This window comes from Xenopus tropicalis, chromosome 5, assembly GCF_000004195.4.
Source record: "Xenopus tropicalis strain Nigerian chromosome 5, UCB_Xtro_10.0, whole genome shotgun sequence".
Taxonomy (NCBI): domain Eukaryota; kingdom Metazoa; phylum Chordata; class Amphibia; order Anura; family Pipidae; genus Xenopus; species Xenopus tropicalis.
Window position 1 is genome coordinate 82,426,823 of NC_030681.2, and position 27,737 is coordinate 82,454,559.

The 27,737-nt window shown below is 40.7% G+C and overlaps 1 protein-coding gene across 1 annotated transcript; it reads left to right on the forward strand.

The window, feature by feature from the left end:
* Positions 1 to 4,906: 4,906 nt before the first annotated feature.
* On the forward strand, positions 4,907 to 27,489 carry faxc (failed axon connections homolog). Its single transcript, XM_002934867.5, has 6 exons — positions 4,907 to 5,756; positions 9,449 to 9,584; positions 14,687 to 14,883; positions 15,809 to 16,026; positions 16,187 to 16,303; positions 23,544 to 27,489. Exons 1-6 carry the CDS (start codon positions 5,494 to 5,496, stop codon positions 23,831 to 23,833), a joined length of 1,221 nt encoding a protein of 406 aa, XP_002934913.3. The 5' UTR covers positions 4,907 to 5,493; the 3' UTR covers positions 23,834 to 27,489.
* Positions 27,490 to 27,737: the final 248 nt, after the last annotated feature.

Consider the following 27,737-nt stretch of genomic DNA (forward strand, 5'->3'; position numbering starts at 1 on the left):
GCTACTGGCTTTAGACAAATGATTGCAAACTGTTGCCAAGATGTAATTGAAAAACACTGAGTAATGCTTATATATATGTTTTGTTTACTGGGTTACATTTTTATTACGCTGTCATATATATTATGTTTGTCGACAAGCCATCCATTTAAGTGTTTCTTAACATGTCAACCCCAAAAATAATTTTTTGCATAATGAAAGAAAACATAATTCTAAGCAACTTTCCAATATGAAATAATTAAAAATTTGTTGTGCTTTAAACGTTATTTGTAAATGTAATTGCTATTGAAAGCTGCATTTGCTGAACTCCTGGTTGTTACATTTTAAACAATGTTTCAAAGGTCTTGCTTCTCCAACAAGGCAGGTCTGTCAGTCTGCTGCCTTGTGTTACATTGTTTCAACAGTCAGAGTTACTAGGGCAGAGAATAGAAAGCATAGGCAAACACTGCTTCTAATAGCAATTATAAATACAAATAACTCAAAAACCATTACAAACTTGTAATAAATGTATATTGCAAATTCTGGTTTCTTTTATTAGGCAAAAAATTATATTTTGTGTTGCCTTGTCCTTTAATTATAAAGCAAGAAAAGGCATTTCTACATCCCCAAGCAGCTGCCTCTTCTACCTACCCCTAGTTCCATCCCTAATATATATATATCATAGTATGTATAATTTTTCTCTTTAGTTTTTGGCCGGGCAAAGTTATACTGACAGCTTTTATCCCCACTCAAGCTCACTTGCTCATCACAACAGTCCACCTTCCACTCGCCACACCAGTTATCCTGCATGTTTACTTACCTGCCTCAATTTCATTATATTGAGCTCTGAAAAAGAATATGCATGTCTGCAGTCTAAAAATAAATAATTAAAAAAAAAAAAAAAATGAAAAAGGAGAAAGTGAGGGCCCACTAACAGTGTGGCCTGCAGGCTGTAGTGATATTACCCACTATATCTAGCTAGGCCAGTCTGTAAAAATATATAGTAAGGGTTCAAGTGATGAAAAGCGACCCATTCATTGACATGCTACATGTTTTAATAACTTGTATTTTTTTCTGTCCTTTACATTTTTTTTTTTAAAATATCCACTTCTCATGGTAATTACCATTTATTTTAATAATTTTTAATTTTTACTGTTATAACATTTTTGTCTGCATTCCCATTCTAATTTTTTTTTTATATCTCTTTATCTTCCTTCTGTTCATCCTTTTCTGCTTTTCCTTATTCTGCCCTGATTTCCCTCATTACCGTCTTTGCAATTGCCTTACTTTTCCAAAATGGCAAAATTAACCCCTTAACAATCAATTAGGTCAATATTTAAAGGTGTATAAGCTCCTCTTTGTTTACTGAAGAATATTTATTATTGCTTATTAATTTAAACATACAAAATTGCTCTCTATAAGACAAATGTGGCAAGAAAGGGTTGCCAAAAACATACCTTCCTAAGGGGCTGATTTACTAATCCACGAATCCGAATCTGAATGGGAAAAATTCGGATTGGAAAACGAACATTTTGCGACTTTTTCGTATTTTTTGCAACTTTTTCGTAGCCGTTACGACTTGCGCGAAATGACTTTCGTGAATTGTCGTGACTTTTTCATAGCCATTACGACTTTCACGAATTTTCGCAACTTTTTCGTATTGAGCGCTCGAAAAAGTCGCAAAATACCGATCATTACGAAAAAAACGCATTCGGGCGCTTTTCGGACGTTCATGGATTAGTAAATGTGCCCCTAAGTGTATGAAGCTAAGGATTATGGGTCTTGCAGTTCCTCTACAAGACTGCAGTTTAATCCACGAATCCGAATGGGAAAAATTTGGATTGGAAAACGAACATTTTGTGACTTTTTCGTATTCTTTGCGACTTTTTCGTAGCCGTTACGACTTGCGCGAATTGTCGCGACTTTTTCATAGCCATTACAAATTTCGTGAATTGTCGCGACTTTTCCATAGCCATTATGATTTTCGTGAATTGTCGCAACTTTTTCATAGCCATTATGACTTTCGTGAATTGTCGCGACTTTTTCATAGCCATTACGACTTTCACGAATTTTCGCAACTTTTTCGTATTGAGCGCTCGAAAAAGTCGCAAAATACCGATCATTACGAAAAAAACGCATTTGGGTGCTTTTCGGACGTTCGTGGATTAGTAAATGTGCCCCTAAGTGTATGAAGCTAAGGATTATGGGTCTTGCAGTTCCTCTACAAGACTGCAATTTACTATTAACATTTTCTGTGGGCAATGAACCAACAAAAGCTTTGAAATGCAGCTAGGGTAAGTGTTTTGACAGAGATATTTACTGATTTACCCACAGGCACCCTGTACACATGTCACAGTGTCCCTACAATCAGTTTGTATGTTGTATGTGCTGATGGACAAAGTGGCGCCATGTGCAGCTATGTGGAAGTGCTAGCAGTGCCTTTAGACAAAAATACCTTTAATGAAAGGCACATAATTATGCAATAACTGCCAACCCATATGCTTTGCAGGTGAAAATGACCCCTTATGAACTGAAGTTGAGGACCAAGAAAAGCAAATCCACAATTGTCTCAAAGGGGACTTGTCACCCAGACATAAAAAGCTGTATAATAAAAGTCCTTTGTAAATTATGAAACCTAAATTCTTTTTTTTTATTAAAGGATCCATACCTGTAAAAAAAAATGTATTTAAAATCTGAGCTGTCAATTATATAGTGCCTATTATATATTGGCAATTACCCTATGACAAAATGATTTTTTTTGTTAAAAAAAATGGCGTAATGCAACTGTACACCAGCTTTAACATTAAGTAAATTGTACTCCAGATTTATATGCGGAAATTTGGTGCTCTAGGTTCAATAAAGTGGGATTCTGGAAAGAATAGCATCCACCACTCCTATGTCGCGCGCATGCACATAATGAGCAAGCAGGGAGTCTCGCTCATTATGTACGCTAATTAGCATGGCCTTGCTCTGGCAGGAACTGTTATTTTTTTTTTTTAATTGTTTATGCGGGCTCTATTAGCTTGCATCCCTGGTGGGAGAAGCAAATTTAGGGTGATAGGTACCCTTTAACAGGGCTGGACTAGGGGATGCAGGGCCCACTGAGCCCCCATACAAGATTTCCCTTGACATGGTATGGTGGCTTGTCAATATTATGATCATTTGCTTTATGAAATCTCACTGAAATAATATAGATTGAAGATATTTTGCAGAAGCCTGGGAGTGGAGTGTGCCTTTGTTCATATCTGGTATTTTTACTTTTCCTTTAGTAGTCGTTGTTTGTCTATATATTCCCTCCAAGGAAGCCAGACTTCTAGGTAGTCTTAGGGGCACATTTACTAATCCACAAATCCGAATCTCGAATGGGAAAAAATCAGATTGGAAATGAAAATTTTCATTGCAGGCGTGTTTTTTTTCGTATTTTGCACGTTTTTTTGTCGCTGTCACGACTTTATTGTATTTTGCGCAACTTTTTCGTCGCCGTCGCGATTTTTCTGTATTGAGCAATTGGAAACGGCGGAAAAACCAATCTGATTTTTTTGCGACAGCGACGAAAAAGTCACGGAAAATTTTACGATAAAGTAGTAACGGCGACGAAAAAGTCGCAAAAATACCGATCATTATGAAAAAACGCATTCTGACGCTTTCGGTCCGTTCGTGGATTAGTAAATGTGCCCCTAAGTATTCATCTCTTATTGATGCTGTTAGTTCTTCCATCAGGCAAGCCTTTCTTCTTTTATATCTGTCCAAGCTCTACGATCCTAGAACTTTCTAGGCATTTCTTACGAGCTCTCTGTAGTGCCCAAACATTAAAATCATAAATCACATATATGTATCCTAACTCTACAATCACAATTACCTCAAAATAACTTTTGTGAAGCCCCTTTTACCCCCTTACAAGTATATAAAACGGACATAAATCATGAATAACAAAATTAACTAGGATGCACTAAATCTACTATTTAAAAGATTTGGGCCAATACTGAAATGAATGTGATAAGCAAATTAGGCATTGGTTCAGTCAAGCACTTGGATTCGGTTGAATATGAATCCTGCTGAAAAGGTCAGAATCCTGGCTGAATCTCAAACCAAATCCTGGATTCGGAGCATCCCTAAAATAAACTAATAAATATTTTTCATTATTTAATGTTACAGGTTATCCAGATGTAGCTGAGTTGTAGAGGAGTCCCCATTCAGAATGCTGACTATGAGGGCCTTATTGAGCAATAATGGGAAAAATGATCTTTCTTTAAACTCCGCTATGGAAAGTTTGTCTCTTGTTTAAACCTGAATACACAGCTTTAGGAATTCCTTAGCTTTGTATAAGCACCCCCCAGCTTATACAAAGCTAAGGAATTAATAAAGCTGTGTATTCAAAGGTTTAAGGGAGTGACAAACTTTCCAAAGTGGTGTTGATTCACCTTAATGTTGCTGGGCTCCCCCCCCCTGGTTTTTTAAAAAGATGTGCACTTGCCTAGATACTAATGTACTGTATTAATGAAACAGGACAACAAGGACTGTGTCTGGAAATCTGATTGGGACAGACCAGCAGGCTCATGGAGAACATATTAAGCTAGTGTTGTGACTAGGAGCCAGAGGAAGATGAGGCCCACTACCTGCTACAGTGCCCTTTTACTTCCAGAGATTCTCCTATCATTTCACTTCCATAGAAAAAAAGAGGAAACTGCCCAAACATAGTCTGAGAGAGACAGGACTTTCTCTTATACTCTTGTACCCCCCAACCCAATCCACTGCACCCCCTCCCACTTTGGCAATGCTAAATGTACTTGGCACTGCCAATAAAGCTCATTTGATTTGATTTGAACAAGGGACAGCTGTGGCTTTGGGCAGATAATGAGAGATCACAGAACCCATAAAAAGAATTGTAGTTCTCTGACCGTTACAGCACAGAACCACCAGCGGACTGCAATCCTGCCCTTCCACTTTGTACTTTTCTCTCCATGGTAGTGCCCAGGGCAGTCGATCAGAAGTGTTGCATGGCGCTTGCCTACAAGAGGGCTCTGTATACAAAGGGAGGCAATATCAAAGTTTAATAAGCCCACCGCTGAATTTAAAAAAGAGGAAGGTAAGATATGGGTGCTTCCGACCTAGTGGTGTGGGTAGCATATTGCAGCACACAGACAGAGCAGTAAGGTTGTTCTACGCGGATGTTGCTGATCTCAGTTGTGTGGATCAGGATGGGAGGCATCTTTGCTCACACCACTGAGTGCGATCATTAACTCGGGCGGTCCCTTGGAAGATGATCCCTCTCACAGCCGGTCCCCCGGGCACAGAATGGTGACATCAGCTCAGTGAAAAGAGGAAACGGAGAAAGCAGCATCCGAGGGGAGGGGATCCAAGTGTTCCCTGTGATGCTGCCGCCTCCTCCTCTCCTGCATCCCAGTCTCTGCTCATCTCACTGGCCTCCCCTGCCTGGTCCCTCGCAGCCCCAGGCTCCTTCTGTGCCCCTTCTTTCATGCATCTCCCGGGGTGCAGGGGAGGAGGGCAGCCCACAGTATGCACTGGGGTGTTGGTCTAGTCTCCTCCAGATCTTGTGTGGTTGATCTGAGCCGGAATCAGACCCTGTCTCTGTGCTGGTGCTGGGGATCGGAGGAGAATTACTCCTTTTATGGGGACATCGTCGCTTTCCCTTTGCAGGATTACGGTGGCGTTATGTCAGGGCTGGGATCTGATTCCTGGTGGAAGAAAACCCTCTACCTAACTGGGGGAGCCCTACTGGCTGCTGCTGCATATCTCCTTCATGAACTACTGGCAATCAGGTACGGGGGTTAGGACAGGGGATCTTAAATATTATTATACATTAGCCCAGGGGATCTTAAATATTATTATACATTATTAGAGTAGCTAGAGTTAGGCGGTTATGACCTTGCTTGTTAGTATATCCAGCCTTGCTATATATGTATTAGTAAGAAGGCAGATAAAAATGTGTCAATATATGACATTGTTGGGAAGGTATAGGTGACATAAAAATACTGCAGCCTAAACACTTAGTCCTGTCATGCTGAGCCCCAGGCCTCCTCCTCAGCACCCACACACAGGCTGCTGCCCTGTTCCACTAGCACCCTCCTCCCTCATGTTTACATTGAGGTTGCTATATACAGTATGCAGCACAGGCTCAGCTGTAGTCAGTGGCCCTTGAATGTCAATGGTTTCCTGTTTAATAACAAATATGCTTGTATCTGTTTTATCAGTGCTCATTTCATAGCCAAAACACTGTGCAATTATTATTCTTTATTTCAGAAAACTGCTGTTAGTCTTGCCCTTGCCAAAATGATTTATCATGTTTTATACCTAGAAAAGCTTTGGGCAATTTACTTTACAATTTTATATAGATTTGTAGTTTTTGTGCTGTATTCCAGAATGACATATGGCCCTACCCAGCAAATAATGCAATGCTCACATCACAGTGCTGAGTGGCTCCTGTTCCATAAGGCTAAATGCCTGGGTCTATACAATTATCCAGCATTCAGCGAATGAAAACAAAAGATTTGCATGCTACTGTAATGTAAATGTGTACAACAGCTACATAAATAAGAACATCTGTTTGTGTACGATAGATATACCCTAGGAATAGACAATAGACAGTACATTGAAATTTGGGAAGAATACCCTTTTAGACAGTACTGGAAGCTTAGCTAAGCATGAAGGTCAAACCGATTGAGATTTGGATATATATGCATATTTGGATATATGGCTGTTACAGATAAGTTTTCCTATATCCCTATATCTGTAACCTTTTTATGAGCTAAGGGGCCCTTGCCAAACCTTTTACCCCCATGGCAGGCTTGAACCAAAAACGCCTGATGGCTATTGGTGTAAGGTTTCTTTTAACAATGTAGAAAAGCCACAGGATTGGTTTCTTATGAACAGCACATTTCTAGGGAAGCAAGGACAGCCAGTGACCAAAGCTTCAACTTCCTTGTATACAAAACAGGACTTCTGGGAAATAAATCACAAGATCCCATCACTAGAGATAAGCTTTATAATGGCTTCTACACCAGCTAGGCCCTAAAAGTGTAGAAAATAATTTTATCCCTGCAAGAGAATTTCATGGCTAAAAGTCTCAAAAAGCCTAAAAAAATCTCATCTTATGTTTAATTGTAACAGGAAAATTCCTATAAACATTTTTTAAATATTTTAATTGTGGCTAGGGTTGCCACCTCACCCTTTTAATACTGGCTACATATTGAATCCACATCTTGCATGGCTAATTATAAATTAGTTAAGATGCATGCTGCAGACTGTACTGATATACATGCAGCCATGCAACATGCATCTAAAATAATTGCTAACTAGCCGTGCAGGATGTAGAATTAATATTTAGTTGGTATCAAAGGTGTGAGGTGGGAACCCTAATTGTGGCCCGTTGTGAAGTAGGTTGGACAAATATAATTACAGATGCAAAAGAAATTGTCCCATTAGAATCTTGGTTACCAACAAGATTCAGGGTGGTGGTAGCTCCAGGGTTCCCCATAGTCAGTCACACAAGTAGACTATTCAGAAAAAGAGGCAGGATGGGCAGAATGGCACATGTTGGACAGGGCAGTGATCCACAACCAGTGGTTCGTGACCAACCCCTTGGATGTTGCTCCCAGTGGCCTCAAAGCAGGTGCTTATTTTTAGATTCCTGGCTTGGAGGCAAGTTTTGGTTGCATAAAAACAGGTGTACTGCAAAACTGAACCTTCTGTAGGCTGCCAGTCCACATAGGGGCTACCAAATAGCCAATCATAGGGGCCGATTCACTAAAGGTCGATAACGCTTATCGCATGCTTCTTTGTGTTAAAAAATATGTGATAAATAAGTACCGATTCATCAAAGTCATTTCGCATGCGTTAATCCGCATATCGCGTGTGGAAAAAAATGCATCATCGCAATGCGTTATTTCTAATGCATTGCGAATAGAATAGTACTAACGCATGATTCACAAACACATATGCAGCATTAAACGCGCTAAATATCGCATTAATCTGTGCAAATATTAACACCTACTTGGGGTAGGCGGTACTTTAAGAAAATTGCAGTTTGTGAGCTTTTGGCAACACAACATGGACTTTGCAGTGGGATTTTTTCAAGTATGTGTTGGCCCTAGAGTGATGCATCCTCCAGATTCAGGGAAATAGCAATTTTCAAAACAGTAGTTTTCAGAAAGTAACTGCTACGTGCATAATAGCAGTGCTAATATGGCGTGTATGTTTAATAAGGCGTGCAACAGAAATTATCTTGCATGCGTTAAAATATCGCGTAAAATCGGTCATCGCGAGTTAAATAATCCAAAGAACATCGTTTCTTAATTATGACACGTGTCCTTTTAGTGAATCAAACGTTAAGTCGCAAAAAATAAGAAGCGATAAAATTTATCGACCTTTAGTGAATCAGCCCCATAACCCTTATTTGGCACCCCCCAAATTCAAAACAGGAATATTTTTCATGTTTGTGTTGCTCCACAACTCTCTTTACATTTAAATGAGGCTCACAGGTAAAAAAAAAAAAGGTTGGGAATCCCTGGACTAGACTTTCTGGGGGCCATTGGAGACCTCAACCACTCCGCCACTAAGGCCCCCCATACCTGTCTTGAACCACAGTCGAGGCCCATAACCCCTATCATGAATACACACCAGCCCCATGCGCATGTACCTTTCTCTTACCTTATCACAAAAAACACTCTCTCCTGCCCTGCAGATCCTGCAGTGGGGTACAGTGGGTATGGGACCCACCAAGGTTTCTTCCGGGGCCCTGGTGGCCCAGTCCAAACAGTAGTACCTTAAATAAATTGCATAAATTGAGTGCAAAATTAGTGCTTTCAGTTCCCATAACAAGGTCAAGGAACAGACAGATTTCGTACCCAGATTGGGCAGACTGGGCAGGATTCACATAGAGGAACCTTAGCATTATTTGGATCACTTGCCATAGGTCTTGGAGCCAACACACTGGTGCCTGACCTGATGCAATGCAGCTCCCAGCCTGCTTAAACCCTTGATAATATATTGCTTTATACTTGTTATTGCAGTAAAACAGTATTGTTTACATCAGTGCCAATGTTGCATTAGTCCTGGAATAATGTACAACAGGGGTCTCCAACCTTTCTTACTCGTGAGCCACAGTGAAAAAGAAAAGTCTTGGAGAGCAACACAAGCATCATAAAAGTTCATGAAGGTGCCACGTAAGGGCTAAGATTGACTATTAGGGAGCCTCTATGCACACACAGCAGCTTACAGGAGGCTTTATTTGGTAGTAAATCTTGTTTTTATTCAACCATAACGTGCCATCAAGTCAGGAGTTCAAAAATAACTACCTGGTTTGGGGGCACTGAGAACAACATCCAAAGGGTTGGTGAGCAACATGTTGCTCATGAGCCACTGGTTGGGGATCACTGATGTACAACATTATTTCTTGTAAATTTCTTTGACATTTAAACAATAATAATCATTCTATTATAATTATTTCTTTCAGGAAAGAGCAAGAAGTGAATTCTAAAGATGCTATTATTCTTCATCAGTTTTCCAGACCAAACAATGGGGTTCCCAGTTTATCCCCATTTTGCCTAAAAATTGAAACCTACTTAAGAATGGCTGACTTACCATATCAGGTAAACCTTGTCATTATTGTGCTTTAATAGTTATTTACTTTTAGCAAAATTTGACCAAGGTAAAACTAACATCACATAGCATTTAAAGGCAGTCACTTCCCTTATCCCTACAAATAAAGCAGGTATTTTACTAGCCTGGCCAGTAAAATATCCAGGTGGCTTACAAATAAAAGGCAGAGCTCTGGGGAGAACACTTTGTAATACTAACATAATGTAGGCTTCCCATGATCAGGGAGTTGTAGTTCTACCTAACTGGGCAAACCTCATTATTCCTTATTATGTATATGATGTGCTGCAGACGGATAGTACCTATAACACTGTCTGTGAGTGGGTTCCTTTTACATTAATGTATACCACAACTGGGGAGAGAAGGAAGGTTCAGCACATATTTTTATTACAAAATAAAAAAGAAAAGTCACCAATTTTGCTTGAGCATCCACTCAGTAGATAACAGCAGTGAGCCAGGAGCAGAGGGTGAAGGTACTAGAGCAGAAATATAGTTTAATAGGAAAAAGATGGATATTCTGTTATTATTTAGCTTGGATGTATGCTTAATACTAAATAGGCATTGACTAGAGCAAGCAGGCAAAGATATAAGGAAATATGCAACTTTGTAGTGTGTAAATTAAAATAAATAATGATAATGCCTTAGAAAAATGTAGAATTTTAACTAAAACAGTTCTCTGCTTTTCCATTGCTAGTGGGCCAGCGGCCACTGGCCTTGAAAGGTGTAAATCCAGGAGCATTCATTAGTATACCAAAGTGTATGCCAAACCACAGTATGTATTAAAGTGGAAACACCTATTTTATCAATCACTTTACAATTGAATTCTACTAAATTTAGTCTGCAGTTTATCTTAAGTTGGTATAGTTTCATGTTGTAGCTCATATTTAGGACTTGAGATTCCTTAGGCCCATGCACAGCTATGACACTGCCTCTCCTAAACCTTCAAACCTGTACTGCCAGGCCTGAACTGGAATTTAAAATAGGTTCTGGAATTTTAAGTACACAGAGGCCCAAACAGCACCCCACCGCCCCCACCAGCCCATTAAATGATGACTTTCTACGGATCTACAGCAGCCCCTCCGACATTTGCCAGAATCCAAAGATTGACAGTGCGGCCACTGTATTCTCTGATTTTTGTCTGATGTGATTGAACTGAAATGATCTTCTCTAAACTGTGGAAGCATACAGATATCACATAGCCTAAACATAATAAAAATATCATAATACAAGAGCAATTACTGTTGCTTATTAATACCCAAGAGCCTTATATCTAATACCCACCAGCCATTAATTGAAGAGATTTTTTCCCCTTTTAATTATCACACTTTGTGACATTACAGAAAATGCAGTTCAAATGTAGGAAAATGACTGCAAATAATTTCCATTTTTTCGAGTATATAAATTGTTGCCAGCTGGAATCATCTGGAATCATGCTGCCCTTCTCTGAACTGCAGTTTGTTTAATCCCAGTAAAATCTTTGGCACTTAAGGTGCTAAACTATACCTTCAGAATAAATACTTAACCAACAGATAGTTTATATCACTTTAAGTAGCCTATTAAACTGGAATATATATCAGTAAATATCACCCTTGTACTTGTACCCTTTCCCTTGAGCCACCATTTTGTGATGGTCTGTGTGCTTCCTTGGAGCTCACCTAGCCAGAAATAATGCAGCTCTAGCTGTAACAGGAAGAAGTGTGAGAGTAAAAGACAGAACTTTGTGCATTCATTGGCTGATGTGACCTAACATGTATGGTTGCCTTGGTTTGTTTGTGTGCACTGTAAATAGTATGATCAATGGGGGCAGCCATAAGTACTTAAAATGGCAATTTTCTATTTAGGATTACCCAGTGGCACATACTGCTAAATGGTTTATTAATGGGTTTGTTCACCTTCAATGTCCAAATCTTATTAAACCACCAACAATACTCTCAGTGAGTCAGAAAATCCATTTTCAGTCAGTTCTTCTGTATCTCTGATCAGTTTTCTGAAGGGATGGGAGTGGCCTATTTTGAACCTGACACACTGAGAACTTCCTATATACCTACATTATAACGTCCAATCTTTGCCCTTACTTTTTTCCTATTGGACCGATTCATTGGTTGCTTATGCATTCTAAGCAGCTGCATAAATTGAAAGGTCATTGGTTAGTTTTTTCCCTTTCAATGGCATAGGCAAATAGACTCAGCATATCACAAATCCAACATACTGCATACCTCCCAACATTTGAAAAATGAAAAGAGGGACAAAAAGATTTGGCGCCTGCAACATGGCAATTTCTTGACCACGCCAACTTTTGTGGACACACCCCAATTAACACACTCCATTTTTTTCTAAAAATACTCCTTTTATATAGTTGAAATGGTGGGATCAGACCCATATGTGCTATATCCTCATACTGTACTACCTAAGGAAAACAATATAGCAACTCCTACATATAAAATACAAATATAGGGAGAATGCAGTTAGAACCCAGTTAGTCAGTTAGTACGCCCCATACACAGTGCCCCAATAGACAGTACCTCCCATACACCATGCCCCCAATTGCCCGGATAGACAGTACCCCCCATACACAGTGCCCCCATAGACAGTACCCCCATAGACAGTACCCCCCATACACAGTGCCCCCATTGCCCCCACAGACAGTATCCCCCATAGAAAGTGCCCCCATAGACAGTACCCTTCCATAGAAAGTGCCCCCAATTGACCCCATAGACAATGCCCTCAATTGCCCCATAGACAGTAGCCCCCATAGACAGTGCCCCTAATTGACCCCATAGACAGTGCCCCCAATTGACCCCATAGACAGTGCCCCCAATTTCCCCCATACACAGTGCCCCCAATTTCCCCCATACACAGTGCCCCCATACACAGTACCCCCATTCACAGTACCCCCAATTGCCCCCATACACAGTACCCTCCATACGCAGTACCTCCAATTGCCCCTATACACGGTGCCCCCATAGACAGTATCCCCCAAACACAGTACTCACAATTGCCCCCATACACACTCCTCCAGTGGCAGCGACAGGTCCTTTTATAAGGTTGCACCCCATGCGTATGTGTGATGTCAATACGTATGGGGCGCAACCTTATAAAAGGGCCTGTTGCCGCCGGACAAGGCGCCCCATGAGGAACACAGCCACGCAAGGAGTCGGAGCGCCCGGCTTCAGTCAGCGCATCCCGCAATCACGGATAGTTCCATTAATGTCCCGCATTTCCGTAATCTATTGCGGAAATGTGGGACATTCATGGAACTATCCGGGACAGCGGGATGCGCTATTAAAAGTGGGACACTCCCGCGCAAAGAGGGACAGTTGGGGGTATGATACTGTTATGTTAGATTTGCAGGCACAGGAAGCAGTGTCAGACTGACAGGAGACACAGCCAATAGGAGTTAAGTCCCCTGCCAGCACTATGCGTGACATTATATAAGGAAGTAAAAAAGCAACTGTAGTGTTTATAAGGGTCACTAACCCCCCTCTCACCAGCACAGGGTCTGTGCAGAAGTGAAGTATCAGCAGAGGCATGATTCTGAGGTGAATATCTCTTCACCTGGACTTTATTTGTTAACTATGTATATGGCAAAGAATGTTCTATTAATGCGAGCTGTTAGATTTGTGTATGTTGCACAAAGGTGAACAACCCAGTGGCGTAGCGAGGGGGGTGCCGAGGGGGCCATGGCCCCGGGCGGCGTATCAGAAGGGGCGGCGGCGGCTCCTTCTCTCTTACAGGCAACAGGCGCTTTTATAAGGTTGCGCCCGTTCGTATGACGTCACACGTCAGCGATGAGGCGCAACCTTATAGAAGCGCCTGTTGCCTGTAAGAGAGAAGGAGCCGCCGCCGATGGTCTGTTGGGGGTATGTACTATGGGGGAAATTGGGGGCACTGTGTGGGGGCTACTGTCTATGGGGAAATTGGGGCACTTTCCATGGGGGGGGCCAGGTCTTTGTGGGGTATTGTGTATGGGGGCGCTTCCTATTGGGGGCACTGTGTATGGGGCAATTGGGGCTCTGTGTATTAGGGCACTTTCTATTGGGAGGCAAGGTCTTTTGGGGGTATTGTCTATGGGGACACTGTGTATGGGGCAATTGGGGCACTGTGTATGGGGGCACTTCCTATTGGGGGCACTTTGTATGGGGCAATTGGGGGCACTGTTTATGGGGGCACTGTGTATGGGGGCACTTTCTATTGGGGGAACTGTGTATGGGGCAATTGGGGCACTGTGTATGGGGGCACTTTCTGTGGGGGGGCAAGGTCTTTGGGGGGTACTGTCTATGGGGGAACTGTGTATGGGGAAATTGGGGCACTGTGTATGGGGGCACTTCCTATTGGGGGCACTGTCTAAGGGCAATTGGGGGCACTGTGTGGAGGGGCTGTCTATGGGGACACTGTGTATGGGGCAATTGGAGGCACTGTCTATGGGGAAATTGGGGCACTTTCTATGGGCAATTGGAGGCAATGTGTGTGGGGGGCACTGTGTATGGGGCAATTGGGGGCACTGTGTATGGGGGTACTGTCTATGGGGCAGTTGTATGGGGGGACCGTGGCCAGAATAGCGTTAGGGGGGCCTGGCCAGCATAGCGTTAGGGGGCACTGTGGTAGGGTGACCCTAATACTTTTTATGTCTGTGTGTCCTGTACTGATGGGAGGGGCCCCGTGATTTCTGATGGCGGCCCTGCCACCATGGGCAGCCACGGACGCACAGCTGAATCCACTTTTGACAATTATGACATGCGCACCGCATTTCAAATTCAATAAAAAAAAAATAAAAAATTTAATGCTGCTTTTTTTATTTTGTCTATTTTTTTTAAGAATAACTAAATAGAGGGGCGGCAAATTTCCGGTCGGCCCCAGGCGACGAAAGCCCACGCTACGCCACTGGAACAACCCTACATTGTTTTTGGGTTTCATTTTTCTTTAAGAAAACTGTGCTTGCTTACTGCATAACAGTAACATACTAAGGAGGATATTTATAATATTATCTGTCCTAAATTATTCATAAATGCTGGTTGTATCACCACAATGAGAAATTAATGATGTTTGTATCCTTGCTCACCCTGCATTATCTCTGTGATCTATAATTGTGTTTTAGAATTACTTTGATGGGAAGCTGTCACCTCAGGGGAAAATGCCTTGGATAGAATACAATCACACAAGAGTGTCTGGCACCGAATTTATTATTGACTTTTTGGAAGAGAAACTTGGTGTTAACTTGAACAAACATCTCAATCCACATCAAAGAGCTGTATCCAGAGCGGTCACCAAGATGGTGGAAGAACACTTCTACTGGTGAGTACCTAAATATCATTATGTACGTATCAGTATGCTAGTATTGTCCAACAACTTCTTCATAGATGCTTATAAGGAGCTGCAACCAAAATGTAAGTAGAAGTATCCATTAGCCAAGGAGAAAGGCCAGACAGTATCACACATATTTATAAAGCATAAACATACGTTCAAAATTTAAAATGTATGCAATACAAAAGGGGTCATTTGCTGTAAACCAGGAAGAAGTGTAATAGCAGTTAAGATACAATGCTGTCAAACACAGGCAGCTCTGCATTCATGGGAATGGGTGCCGGCCTTTGTGCTCTGAAACAGATAATAAGCTTTTGAACTAAATCCATGTGTTATATCTGGATTAAAGGGGTTTGAACCCCACCATAAAAGTACTCCACCTTGCCAAAAAGTTGCACAAAACTTAATGGAGAAGGAAAGGTACAATCACCAAAATGTTATACACCCCCCAGTGATTGTAATAAGTTACCTGGTACCCTGGGCTGAGGGATTGTGAACATTAGAAGATGGCATCTGAAGCATCTTGCTGTCATCTTACAGAATGTAATTTTGGCATCATTATATACACTGTAATCAGACATGAAGATACAGGAGAGACTTGTTCAGTGCTAGGAAAATGTGTTTATTGCTTGATTTATGTAGATCAGGTGGGATTCTCATTGGAGGATTATTTTGCATTTTAATGCAGCTGCTGTCCCTGGTGAGCTGGGGAAAATTTCATTAATTTATATTTCTATAAGCATAAAACCATGATATTGCTGGACTACAGCTCCCAGCATGCCTTTACCTTTATAATATGTTAAATTGTGCTGGGATTTGTAGTTTAGTAACAATAGAGTAAAGGGGACTTAAAAACTTCAATATGCACCATGGCTAAATCTAAAGTAAATAAATAAGCATATTTTTTGCCTTGCAGGACTTTAGCATATTGTCAGTGGGTAGAAAATCTTGATGAGACACAAAAAATGCTTAACATTACTGGACCTCTTAGTGACTTACTGAAGTGGATTCTGTGCCACCTTACCAAAGGAATAGTCAAACGGGAAATGTATGGACAAGGCATAGGGCGTTTCTCTGAAGAAGAAATTTACCGGTTAATGGAGAAAGACATGCGATCTCTTGCTGGACTTCTAGGTAATCTACATTATAATGTTATATATGTTATACTAAAAATGCACACAATATCTATTCTAATGACTATGTGGCTTATGCACTGATTCTTGTCCTTACCATGTGTGGAAGTTAAACAGTATGTTTTTATTTTCTGTAAAATAACAAATACTTTTGCATTTAGGAGATAAAAAGTACCTCATGGGACCAAAGTTCTCAACTTTAGATGCCACGGTTTTCGGGCATTTGGCACAGGCTATGTGGACCTTACCAGGAACAAGACCTGAAAGATTAATTAAAGGTAACTACATCTTTTATTATGGAAAAAAACTGGATGTTCTTAATGAAGCGTTTTTACTCTTTATAAGGGTCAAATACATATGCAACTGCAGTGGGCAAAGTGTATTATCTGACATCTTTTACCATGTGTTTTATTCAGAATGCTGTGTTTTTTTCACACACATTTGACAAAACTGCTTTGAAAGTTTGTGTCAAATGTGTGTGTGACCCACACCAGCCTGAAAGTGGTGGTAACTCAGGGGTTCCATTGCATGAGTACATGCAGTTACATGCGTATGTCTTTGAATGCAAATGAACAGCATCAATTCGTGCAACAATTTTGTCTGCTGCACATACTGATGCATGCCAAAGTGGGGAATTACTGCCAGTTTGAAGGTGATGATAGCTCCAGGATTCGACAGCATCAATTAGTGAAACAACTGCATCCATTTTTAGCACATCAACAACCCCATATATATTCCTGGTGTTTTTTTATCCCTGGCTGTATAGTTTGGAATTTACTGTTAAGGTGGCCATACACGTTACAATTCTTCTATCCCTAATGACCAATTTTGGTGTGGTCTGAAAAATCCATCAAATTATCATGTGGGCACTGAATGATTGTTCATCTAGCGATTTTTCATCTGACTTTCATCTGGTTACTTTTCATTAACAATGAAATGCATCCATTGTCCAGTTGTTTGCAGTACCAAGCAGGTAGCAGGTCCCACAGTTTTCCTATCTTCAGCTAGACGATATCGCTTGAAATGGTTGTTTTCGTTGAAGGACAATTCATACTTTTAAATTATTGTTTTAGGATAAGCTTGGGCCTACTAATAATCTAAGATCATTTAAAAATCTTAACTAGCAATGCGCGAAATGTTTCACCAGGCATGGATTCCCTGCAAATTTCTGCGTTTCACCATTGGTGGATTGTTTCACGAAACCGATGAAAAAATTTGCCACGCGTCCAAAAAGTGTCACCCGCGACAAAAGAATAGCCGTGCGACAAAAGAATAGCCGTACGACAAAAGAGAATAGCCGCGGGCGACGAAAGAATAGCCGCACGACAAAAGAATAGACTTGGGCGACAATTTTCTTTTAAGCGCAACATTTTCGCCGTTTTGCACATTTTTCGCCATTTCGTGAATCTTTTGAAAGATTTGCGAATTTTTCGGTGAAGCGAAACGGGACAGATTTGCTCATCACTAATCTTAACATGTATGGCCAGCTATGCATTGAGAAGTGGTTATAAAGATTTGTTGAAGATAGATACATGGCATGACCAAACTAACCTAGACAATTTCCATAAAAAAGGCACCCTTACTTACAAGGCAGTGTGCAAAGTGCAGTTACAGGATAATGCAATTAAATATGGGTCAGATGTAAAGGGGTTGTTTACATTTGAGTTAACTTTTAGTATGATGTAGAGAGTAATATTCTGAGATAATTTGCAATTGGTCTTCATTTTTATTATTTGTAGTTTTTAATTATTTCAATTTAATTTTCATTCCCTCCAGTTTGGAGTTTCAGCAGCTATCTGGTTGCTAGGGCTACTTTGAATGAGAGACTGATATATGGACTCTCTTTAGTAACTCTTAAATAAAAATCTGAACTGCCAGAAATCATTTAGGGTTGTCCAGTTTCAATAGATCTGCCCCAAAGTTGACCGATACATAGGCCGATCTGGTATGCCTCTCAACTGATTGGACCACAAGCTGAATGAATGTGCAGAGGGCCACCATCAGAAATCACGGGGCCCCTCACAACAAAATTTTCTGGGCCATTGGTAGCCAGGGCCCCCCTAAAACATTTGTGGCCAGGGGTTACATTTTGCATTGGTACCAGAGCAGGTGCCCCTTAAAACATTGCTAGCCAGTCCAGGGCCCCCCAAGCATCCTCCTGCTTCCTCCAGGGCCCCCCAAGCATCCTCCGGCTCCCCCAGCATCCTTCTGCTTCCCCCAGGGCCCCCCAAGCATCCTCCAGCTCTCCCCAGTTTCCTCTTGCTTTCTTCAGGCTCTCCCTAGCATCCTCCTGCCTCCCCCAGTCCCCCCAAGCATCCTCCTGCTCCCCCCCAGCATTCTGCTGCTTCCCCCCCAGCATCCTGCTGCTTTCTCCAGGGCCCTCCAAAGCATCCTCCAGCTCCCCCCAATCATCCTCCAGCTCCCCCCCAAGCAATCTCCTGCTTCCTCCAGCTCCCTCCCAAGCATTCTCTAGCTCCCCCAGCATCCTGCTGCTTTCTCCGGGACCCACCAAAGCATCCTCCAGCTCCCCCCAAGCATCCTCCAGTTCCCCCCCCAAGCATCCTCCTGCTTCCTAGCTCTAGCACGGCCAGGCCCTCTTTAAAGTTAAAAACGACCAGTTGTTCATACATACAAGAGCGCAACTGATCAGAACAGAAAGAAATAGAGGAGTTTCCTCATCTGCTAATGCACCATGGACTGGCTTATATAGTGCACTGGCAGATGAAATTTTTAAGCCTGCCCAATCTTCATACTGAACATTATCAAAAGTACATGAATATCATTTGCAGTTGGTGAGTTATCATACCTGCAAAGATACTCATACATAACTTGTTTGCCTGTTTTAAAGGGGCAGTATATAACCGTTTCAATATAAATTCGATAAAGTATTTATTATGAACATACCTTTTGCCTAATGTTTAATCACATTTGTGGTTTTGTTACTTCATAAACTAAACAGTGCAAAGAGGGGAGCTGAAGCTAACCAAGTTTGGTCTTTGCATGGTAGATAATTAAATTACAAGTATACAACTCCCTCGATTTTTCCTTTCCTTGCAACTGTTTTGTCAACAAGCGTCCATTATGCAGGGGAATTATCTCTGCACTGCTAATTATCTACTTTGCAAGGACCAAACAAATTTACAGAGTTAAGAAAGTTTAGAGTTCTAACCTTGCTGGTGGTTTGCTGTAGGTTACAAATCCAGAATATAAGTACTCACTTTGTGAATTTCCCCTGCAAGATCACTGGTTCCCCACAGAGGATAATAAAGGTTGTACTAAGTACTTTCAATATCTTCATTGTTCAGCACATTTCTGGAACATCTAGCTTTGGACGCGCTGTAAAGCAATACTCTACATCAAAACTGCAGCTTTCTGCATATAACTATGAGCTATTGGATAGAAGAGGGAGATAGAGCAGGCTGCTCAGTTACTGCCAACTTCCTATGCTTTAATGCATTGCTTATTTCTATTTTCCATTTATATAATCCACCAGTTCAGCAGTATCTGCAATGGCACACAACAGAATAAGAATGGGACTCTTCAGCCAATAAACAAATTGGTGTATAAAGCATAAGTAAGCCTTTTATTTTAAAATACCCCACAATTACTCTACACAGCCCCCAAAAGAGCATACATTTTTCCCTGCATGCAGATTTATTTTGTTTCTCTATTACAAGCAGCTGAACAGCAGTTCTTTTTGTTACTTCCTTGCCTAGTGTGGATCTCCACCCCCTTTTGCTTTCTGAGCACTCCTCTCTCCAAAAGGGGGCAGAGCTTCACGCTAGATAGGAAAGTAACTAAAAGAGCAGTTGTTGCACTGGCTGTAATAGAGAAACAAAATAAATCTGAATGCAGTGGAAAAAGGTATGTTATTCTGGGGGGTTGTACAGAATAACTTTAGAGATGTTCCAGAAATGCCCAGTAGATGGCAGTGTGATTTTGTATAAAAGGGAGAGCTCCCATGTGCTCAGGGCTTTTTCCTAGATACCACCTAAAGGGTCTGACCTGGCAGCTGGCAGGCCCAGTTAGGAAGAGATAGAGTTAGGGCAGTTATTTCATAGTCACTCTAGGAATGAAAGGCAGGTTAGAGGTTAGCCGAGCAGCTAGAGGCTCCAGCAATGGGGATTGTATGTATGTATATGTATGTATATTTTTATTTATAAAGCGCTACTTATGTACGCAGCGCTGTACAGTAGAATACATTAATACAAACAGGGGGTTAATAAGATAATAGATAAATACAAAGTACAACAATAAATACAAGATACAGTTACAGTTGCAATAAGTTAAGAGTCAAAGACACAAGAGGATGGAGGTCCCTGCCCCGTAGAGCTTACAATCTATATGGGAGGGTAACTTACAGCTACAAATAGGCAAATATAAGTGCTGTAGGTCGCAGTGGGTGACATTACAATATAAGTGCTATTTCCCAGATCAGGTGCTGGGCGAGTGCTCCAAAAGGTAGTCTTTAAGTTTAGTTTTAAAAAGACTGGGGGAGGATTCTCTCCGGAGGAAATCAGGGAGGGAATTCCAAATGTAAGGGGCAGCAAGGCAGAAAGGTTTAAGGCGGGAAACAGCAGTAGTAGTGGGGGGCGCAACCAAACGATTGCTCTGCGAGGAACGAAGGAGTCGGCCAGGAACGTACGGAGACACAAGGGACGAGATGTAGTGAGGAGCAGAGGAATGGAGGGCTTTGAAGGTTAAGAGAAGGAGTTTGTAGGATATTCTTTGTTTAATAGGAAGCCACGATAAGGACTTTAGCAGGGGAAGGGCCTGAACTCTCCTGGATGAGAGGAGGAGAATTCTGGCTGCAGTATTTAATATAGACTGTAGGGGGGAAAGATGGGAGTTAGGGAGGACGGTTAAAGGAACAGTAACACCAAAAAATGAAAGAGCTTTAAAGTAATAAAAATATAATGCACTGTTGCCCTGCACTGGTAAAACTGGTGTGTTTGCTACAGTAACACTACTATAGTTTATATAATAAGCTGTTGTGTAGCCACGGGGGCAGCCATTCAAGCTGGAAAAAAGGAGAAAAGGCACAGGTTACATAGCAGATAACAGATAAGTTCTGTAGAATACAATAGTGTTTTATCTGTTATCTGCTATGTGCCTGTGCCTTTTCTCCTTTGAATGGCTGCCTCCATGGTTACACAGCAGCTTATTTATATAAATTAAAGTAGACTTTCTGAAGTAAACACACAACTTTTACCAGTGCAGGGCAGCAGCACATTATATTTTAGTTACTTTTATACACTTTCATTTTTCGGTGTTACTGTTCCTTTAACAGCAGGTTGCAGTAGTCAAGACTGGATAGGATGAGCGCATGCATGAGCAGCCTGGCTGTTGCAGTAGAGAGAAAGGGACGGATTTTGGCAATATTGCGTAAGAAAAAGTGACAGGTTTTGACAGTGGAGTTAATGTGGTTAGAAAAGGAGAGACTGGAGTCAAAAATCACCCCCAAACAACGCGCCGAATCAACAGGGTTGATGAGGGTGCCATCAATAGAGATAGAAAAGGGGGGGGGGGTAGGACCAGGCTTAGGCGGAAAGATCATTAGTTCAGTTTTTGTTAGGTTCAGTTTGAGGTGGTGTTGGTTCATCCAATTGGAGATAGCCAATGCATTGTGGGGTTATTGTCCCACAGTGATTAAGCTGCCAGTGTAGGAACATAAGTGGGTGAGCTCAGGGGCAGGAGATTTACCAGGGAGCAAGATACCACTGGGAGATTAGATCACCAGGGTTGCACATATGCACTGAGCTGACCTAGGGATTGCATTAGAAATGATTATCTTGTGGTTAGAGTTATGACCACCCTAAAACAGGCACGCAAGGTACATATAAGGAAGAAGGGTATAATTAGTCTTTCAGCACTTAAATGTCTATTTGTAATATAATAAGCTTGGCTAGTTATACAATCACACATTCAGAACCCGCAGTGCACTGGTAGTGATGACTATCATTAGATTTATAAAAGAGTGCTTTTTTGCAAAATTGCCTGTGACTTTTGGTGCTTCTGTTAAATTGTACATTTAGCTGGGCAAAGCAATTACAGTATAAATATTGTAAGCTTTGTACATTGCCCCATATTCTGTAAGTCTATGTGCTGCTATTTAATTAGAAAGCATGGCCAGTACTAAATATTCTGTAATACTACACTGCCATCTAGTGTTTATTTTCTAAAAAGAATTCCCTTCAGATTTTAGCATCCATGCGATGATTATGTAGTAAATGCATTTATGAAGAAGACTAAAAAGCTAATATAATATAAGCTGTTATTAAATCCACCCCACTTAGCATTTATATCACTCCCAACTAACAAAACTCATTTAACAAAACCATATTACTCTAATACAAAATGCAAAGTTTGCTGTAGGTCTAGTTACCTATAACTACTAATGAGCAGAAAACTATTAATTGGTCACCTGTTTAAAACAAACATCTTTGGGTTACTGCTTTGGGGTAAACTTTGTGCCTTTTATTACATACTGGCAAACCTAGTGCCTGTTGGGCATGATGTAGACGGTGGCAGCAATCTCAGCGGCAGTATCAGCTTCTTCACAGTGGAACACACGACCATCTTTTGCATGTCCCGAAGAGTAGGGCAGCGCAGGACATTTGAAGTATAATGCAGGACAGTGGGTTGTGCATTCAACAGTGGAACACACAGCCATCTTTAACTTTTTGTATGCCTCGATGAGCAGGGCAGTGCAGGATATTTGAAGTAGAATACGGGACAGCAGGTTGCGCAGTGAAAATCAGGACTGTTTCGCGGAAAGGGATCATTGGGAGGTATGCACCGTTGGGCTTTTGGTTAGTCTTTGGCACAGGGTTCACAGATACAGCTTTTGACAGTGGGCAATTGATATTGCATATGATTGAACCACAAAGTCAGCTGCAATATCAGCTTTTATTGTACATAATTATGGCTTGTGTAAAAATAGAGTTTAAATGTAATTTTTGTGTTTATACAAAGGTATAATAGCTAGTCCCCCATCCACAGGCTTCACAGGTTACAGATAACAACAGTGGAACTCCCAACAGATACCCATGTCTCTTGATTTAATTGACAAATTCATTAGGCAAACTTTATAGCATTTTCCAACTGGAAATTCCAACTGGAAGTCTGGTTATATGACCAGTACCAAATTTGGGTCTGCAAATTTGTGGTGAACCACTTAAATAGGGGGAGATTGAGGTATGTAAATACTTGCGGCTCACAAAAAGTATTTCTTATTAATACAGTACTCACATTAAATTATAAGGGATAGATAGCCATATACTGCTTCTTTTTTTGCAATTTTATTGCAAGAAAGTGAGGATGTGGCAACATTCTTGTGGCTTTTTTCGATGATGCTAAGGGAAATGCTTTAGCTTCTTATAGCATGTTGCCATTAGACATATTTATTCCTCCGCATTATAAGGAAGTGAGCGTTGACAAAGAAATAATTTTCCCCATCCTGCTACATATTGACCATATTTCACCTTAAAAAAAAAATCCTTCTTTTTACTATTGCAGGCGAACTTATTAACCTTGCAATGTACTGTGAAAGAATCAGAAGGAAATTTTGGCCAGAATGGCACGACGACAACGACAACACAACGTATGAATCAGATGACAGTGGAGAAGACAGCAGAACGCATACTCCATTCCAGGACTTCAGCTACTATTCAAGGACTGGTACTTTTGAAGACGATGGGATGGACAACAGCATTTCCCAAACTCCTGACACAGATTTCACAGGACATTCACTCTTTGACTCAGATGTAGACATGGATGAGTTTACAGATCATGACCAATGCAAGTGACATGCACCAAATCTCTGCTCTGAGCGCATCTGCGGAATTAAGAGCCTCAGTGCTAAGTTCTGCACATACTTCATACAGGCTAGTTTAGTTAGAATAAATAATACAGGTTTTGCACATATCGTTGGCCTAAACAAGCCTTATGTCTGTGAGACAGGTTTAACTGTTATGGGTGGTACAATGGTAGCCATTGAGTAGAGCAGGGGAACTCTGGGTTTGATAGGTATAGTTTTGACTGAAGTAAAATGTGAAGAATTCATAACTACTAAGAACTCTCACTGTATTACTGAGAGCAAATTCAATACATTTCCTCTTGGGCACAATTGATCAATTGAACACATTATTCACAGGGTGGCATTTGTGCATTTTGTCTGATGAAGAGACATTGCTATTCTCAACATCTTGCAATTTATTCTTATTCTGACCTTAATAGACTCACTTAAAAGGGAAGTTCAGAAATGACCTTTTTGTATGATTTAGTCAGAGCCATTTTAAGACAATTCTGGGCGGTTTCTGAATTATTTCACTTCTTTTTCAACAGATCCCGCCTTTTGAGATAAAGATGTTTTCTGCTTGTAAGGGTCCCCCTTAGCCCAGCAACAGTATTTAGAATGGCAGAACAGAAATGTAATTATTCCATGCACTGAAAATTAATCCCAGTGCAAATTGCTTCTAAATATCAGTCTTTATCATACTAAAAGTTATTTTTTAATAGTAAACTGCCCCTTTAAACCCCAAGAATTCCCTGCTATTGGGATTTGGAGAACAAAGGATTGTCTCTGTTTCAGACAACACAGCAGGGGTAATTTACAAAGGCCCTGGATAGAAGAGCTAGAATGTTAAGGGGCTGATTTATTAATATTTTAATTCAAGTTTTTACCACGATTCAAGTTTTTTTCTTGCTTAAACTCATGAATTTGAGTTTTTGCATCTGGAATGTTCCAGATTTATTAAGAAATTTTGCATCTAAACGCTGTTGGGTTCATGCAGTTGTCCTAGCAAAATATTTCAAATTTAGTTTTTTGAATGTTGGTAGACTAAGAGGTGCAAAATCATGCCCCATAGTGCTCATTCTTTTAGCACTTTTGTCTGGGGCCTTGTTGTGCTCTCTGTCTGGCACAAATTGTATGGAGCAGTGCTAGTCTAATAAGTGGGCAGCCCCTCATGAAGACAGGACTGCCAACCATCAGTAGTGCTGTACACATGGGAAGAGTGCAGGTTTTTGAGCACCTACGCCCCTGGTACAAAGTGCATGACAGGGTGCCAACATGCAAAAAAAAATGCAAGATTGCACCACTGTTTTGCACTGTGCCCTTTGTAAAGAAACCTATAATTTTTTCAATTTACCCATAAAACTCTGTGTTTGATAATGATAGACTCTTTTTGTAGCTTTGCCTTGAGAATCTTCCAAATGCCCTGCATCCTTAAGGACAGGAGTGTATGCAGTTGAGCAGATATATAAATGTGTGGAAGTTACTGTAGCACGGTATAAATCTATATTCACATGATGTACTCTACGTTTATTATAGAGAAGGGTATTATAAGTGTGAGTGATAACCGTACTGTGGAATAGAGAAAATGTCAAACTTGCTGTCTTGTGTCTGATATAACTGGGAGTACAGTATATTTGTAGCAGTGGCATTTAGTGCCAGAGATACCTTTATTCAAATATAAATCATGCATATTAGAAGTGAGTCGGTAGGAGGTAGTTGGCAGACATTTTAACAATTGCAATGACTCCTCTTAATGACTGTTTCACTTCTATAATAAAAGGTTGTTATATCTATTTATACTATTTAAGAAATCAGCTGTTTGTGTTTGATGCTTTGACTTTCCTGATAGAGCACAGACATTATAACTGTTACACTGTAAAAACTGAAAGCAACACATGCAGATTGCGCCGGTGTCACTTTGCAAACCACAGGGTCATCCCATTATAAACAACCATATACTTATTAATGAAAGCATGCTTTTGGCAATATGTTCCTTTCAGTTTCATGTGGCCACCCAAAGGTAATCAGTTCAAAGTAACTTCATAATATTCTAATATTCACTAGAAAATAGTGACAAAATTCCATGTACCTATCTTCCTTTAGTGTTAGGAGAACACAAAGCCAACTCAATGTAAGATCTATTTAAAGGGATATGGATTTAATAGTTCTCCACAATATCAAAATGTAACTGGTAATCCTACTGAATGATTTTGTAAACCTCCACTTGTTATTTATATCTTACACATTGCCCATCTCTTAATTGGTACATTAAACAGTCTATAATTGTGATTAAGCACCATCTATATCCCAGTGCAACACTATTCACACAGTATACATGGTATAACTTATGGCTGTGTACACATTGCTAAAACAAATGTACTTAGGCCAATCTCTGTATACCCACAACCTTACTCCTGCCCACATATACCCCAATCTAACCCTCATGTACTGCACTGATATTATCATTATTATGAAGGGAAGCCAGTAAATAATATTGACACTTCTAGGAACGGCAGCTTATAATAGAAATTGTATCCAATCTTAATATGCTTTCAGCCAGTACAGTTGACTATGGCAGTTATTAGTAGCTGATTAGTTACATTATCATTTACATACAGAAAGCAGGATAGTTATTTTGGCAATGTTGTCACCGCCTTTGTTGAGAAAGACAGGCTATATTAAGATGTTTTTATAGAATATAAAAGATAATAGAAGCTATGTTATTCTAATTTCAAGGTTCCAGCATTCCTTGAAATAAATTATTAACTCGTAACTATTGAAATGAATGCTGTGACATTGTTCCGTGGTGTGTTCTGTGTGCTGCGCAGTGACAAAACAAAGTTACGTTTTTACAAAACACATCTGTTAACAACGCTCCTCCTGCAGAATCTTGTATTGTAATTAGCTTTTCAAAAGAGCAAACAGATTTTTTAATATTAAAATTTGATGTGAAGTGCCCTCAGTCATGTGGCTGTGATAAAAGTCAGCCACTCTTTTCTGCAAGTTGGATTGATGTAAACCCCCCCCCACCCTTTACCACACCAGCAGCCTATTAACAGAACAGTAGGCAGGTAACAAGATATCAGCTCCCTGACACCTCTCCTTAAACATTAAGCTGCCTGGACTGATAGCACCTCCGTGATTTTATGATGCTGGCGTTGCTCTGCTTTGGGCTATGAGCACTGCTGGTAGAGAAACTGTCCTGTATTTTAGTGAGTGGAGAAACAGGCAAAACTACTCATACTACCATATTCCATTCACTTTAGGGTGATGGCACATGGGGAGATACGTTGCCCTCTTGAATTCTGTGCTACCTTCAGGCAACAAATCTTTTTGCATTGCTGTTAGTGGGAACCTCCATCACTAAAACATATGAATCAACTGTCTGCCTGTTATGGCTTCTTATAATATGAAATGGACTGTGGCTGACTTGACAGCAAGTTAACATGGGTATGCCCTGGTTAGGGCATTATAGCTGCCCTGACCGCTGGTGGAAAAAATACCCTGTGTGCCACAACCCTAATGGCTAACGCTGCTGCTAGAGCTGGTTATTAAAATGCACATTGTGTATATTTTAGGCAAAATTAGTTATTTAAAGTTGTTTTTGAAATGAGAATTCAGTTTTAAAAGGAATCCAATGCTAATAAAATGTGCCTTCAGTTACAACCAGTTGTATAAACTGTTTCTTTTAGATCATAAAGAGCAGTGATGTCCAACATTTCTATGTCAAAGGCCAGTTACACATATACAGGTGTGGGTTCACTGCTCACAAGCGCACGCACACAATTTTTGAAACCAGCGCGCACAATTGATTGTGGTGCACACAAAGAATTTTGCGTGAAAACACCTCATTTTGTAATGCACACATACGTTTTTAAAAATGTGCACGTGGTTTTCAAAAGAAATTTTTACAA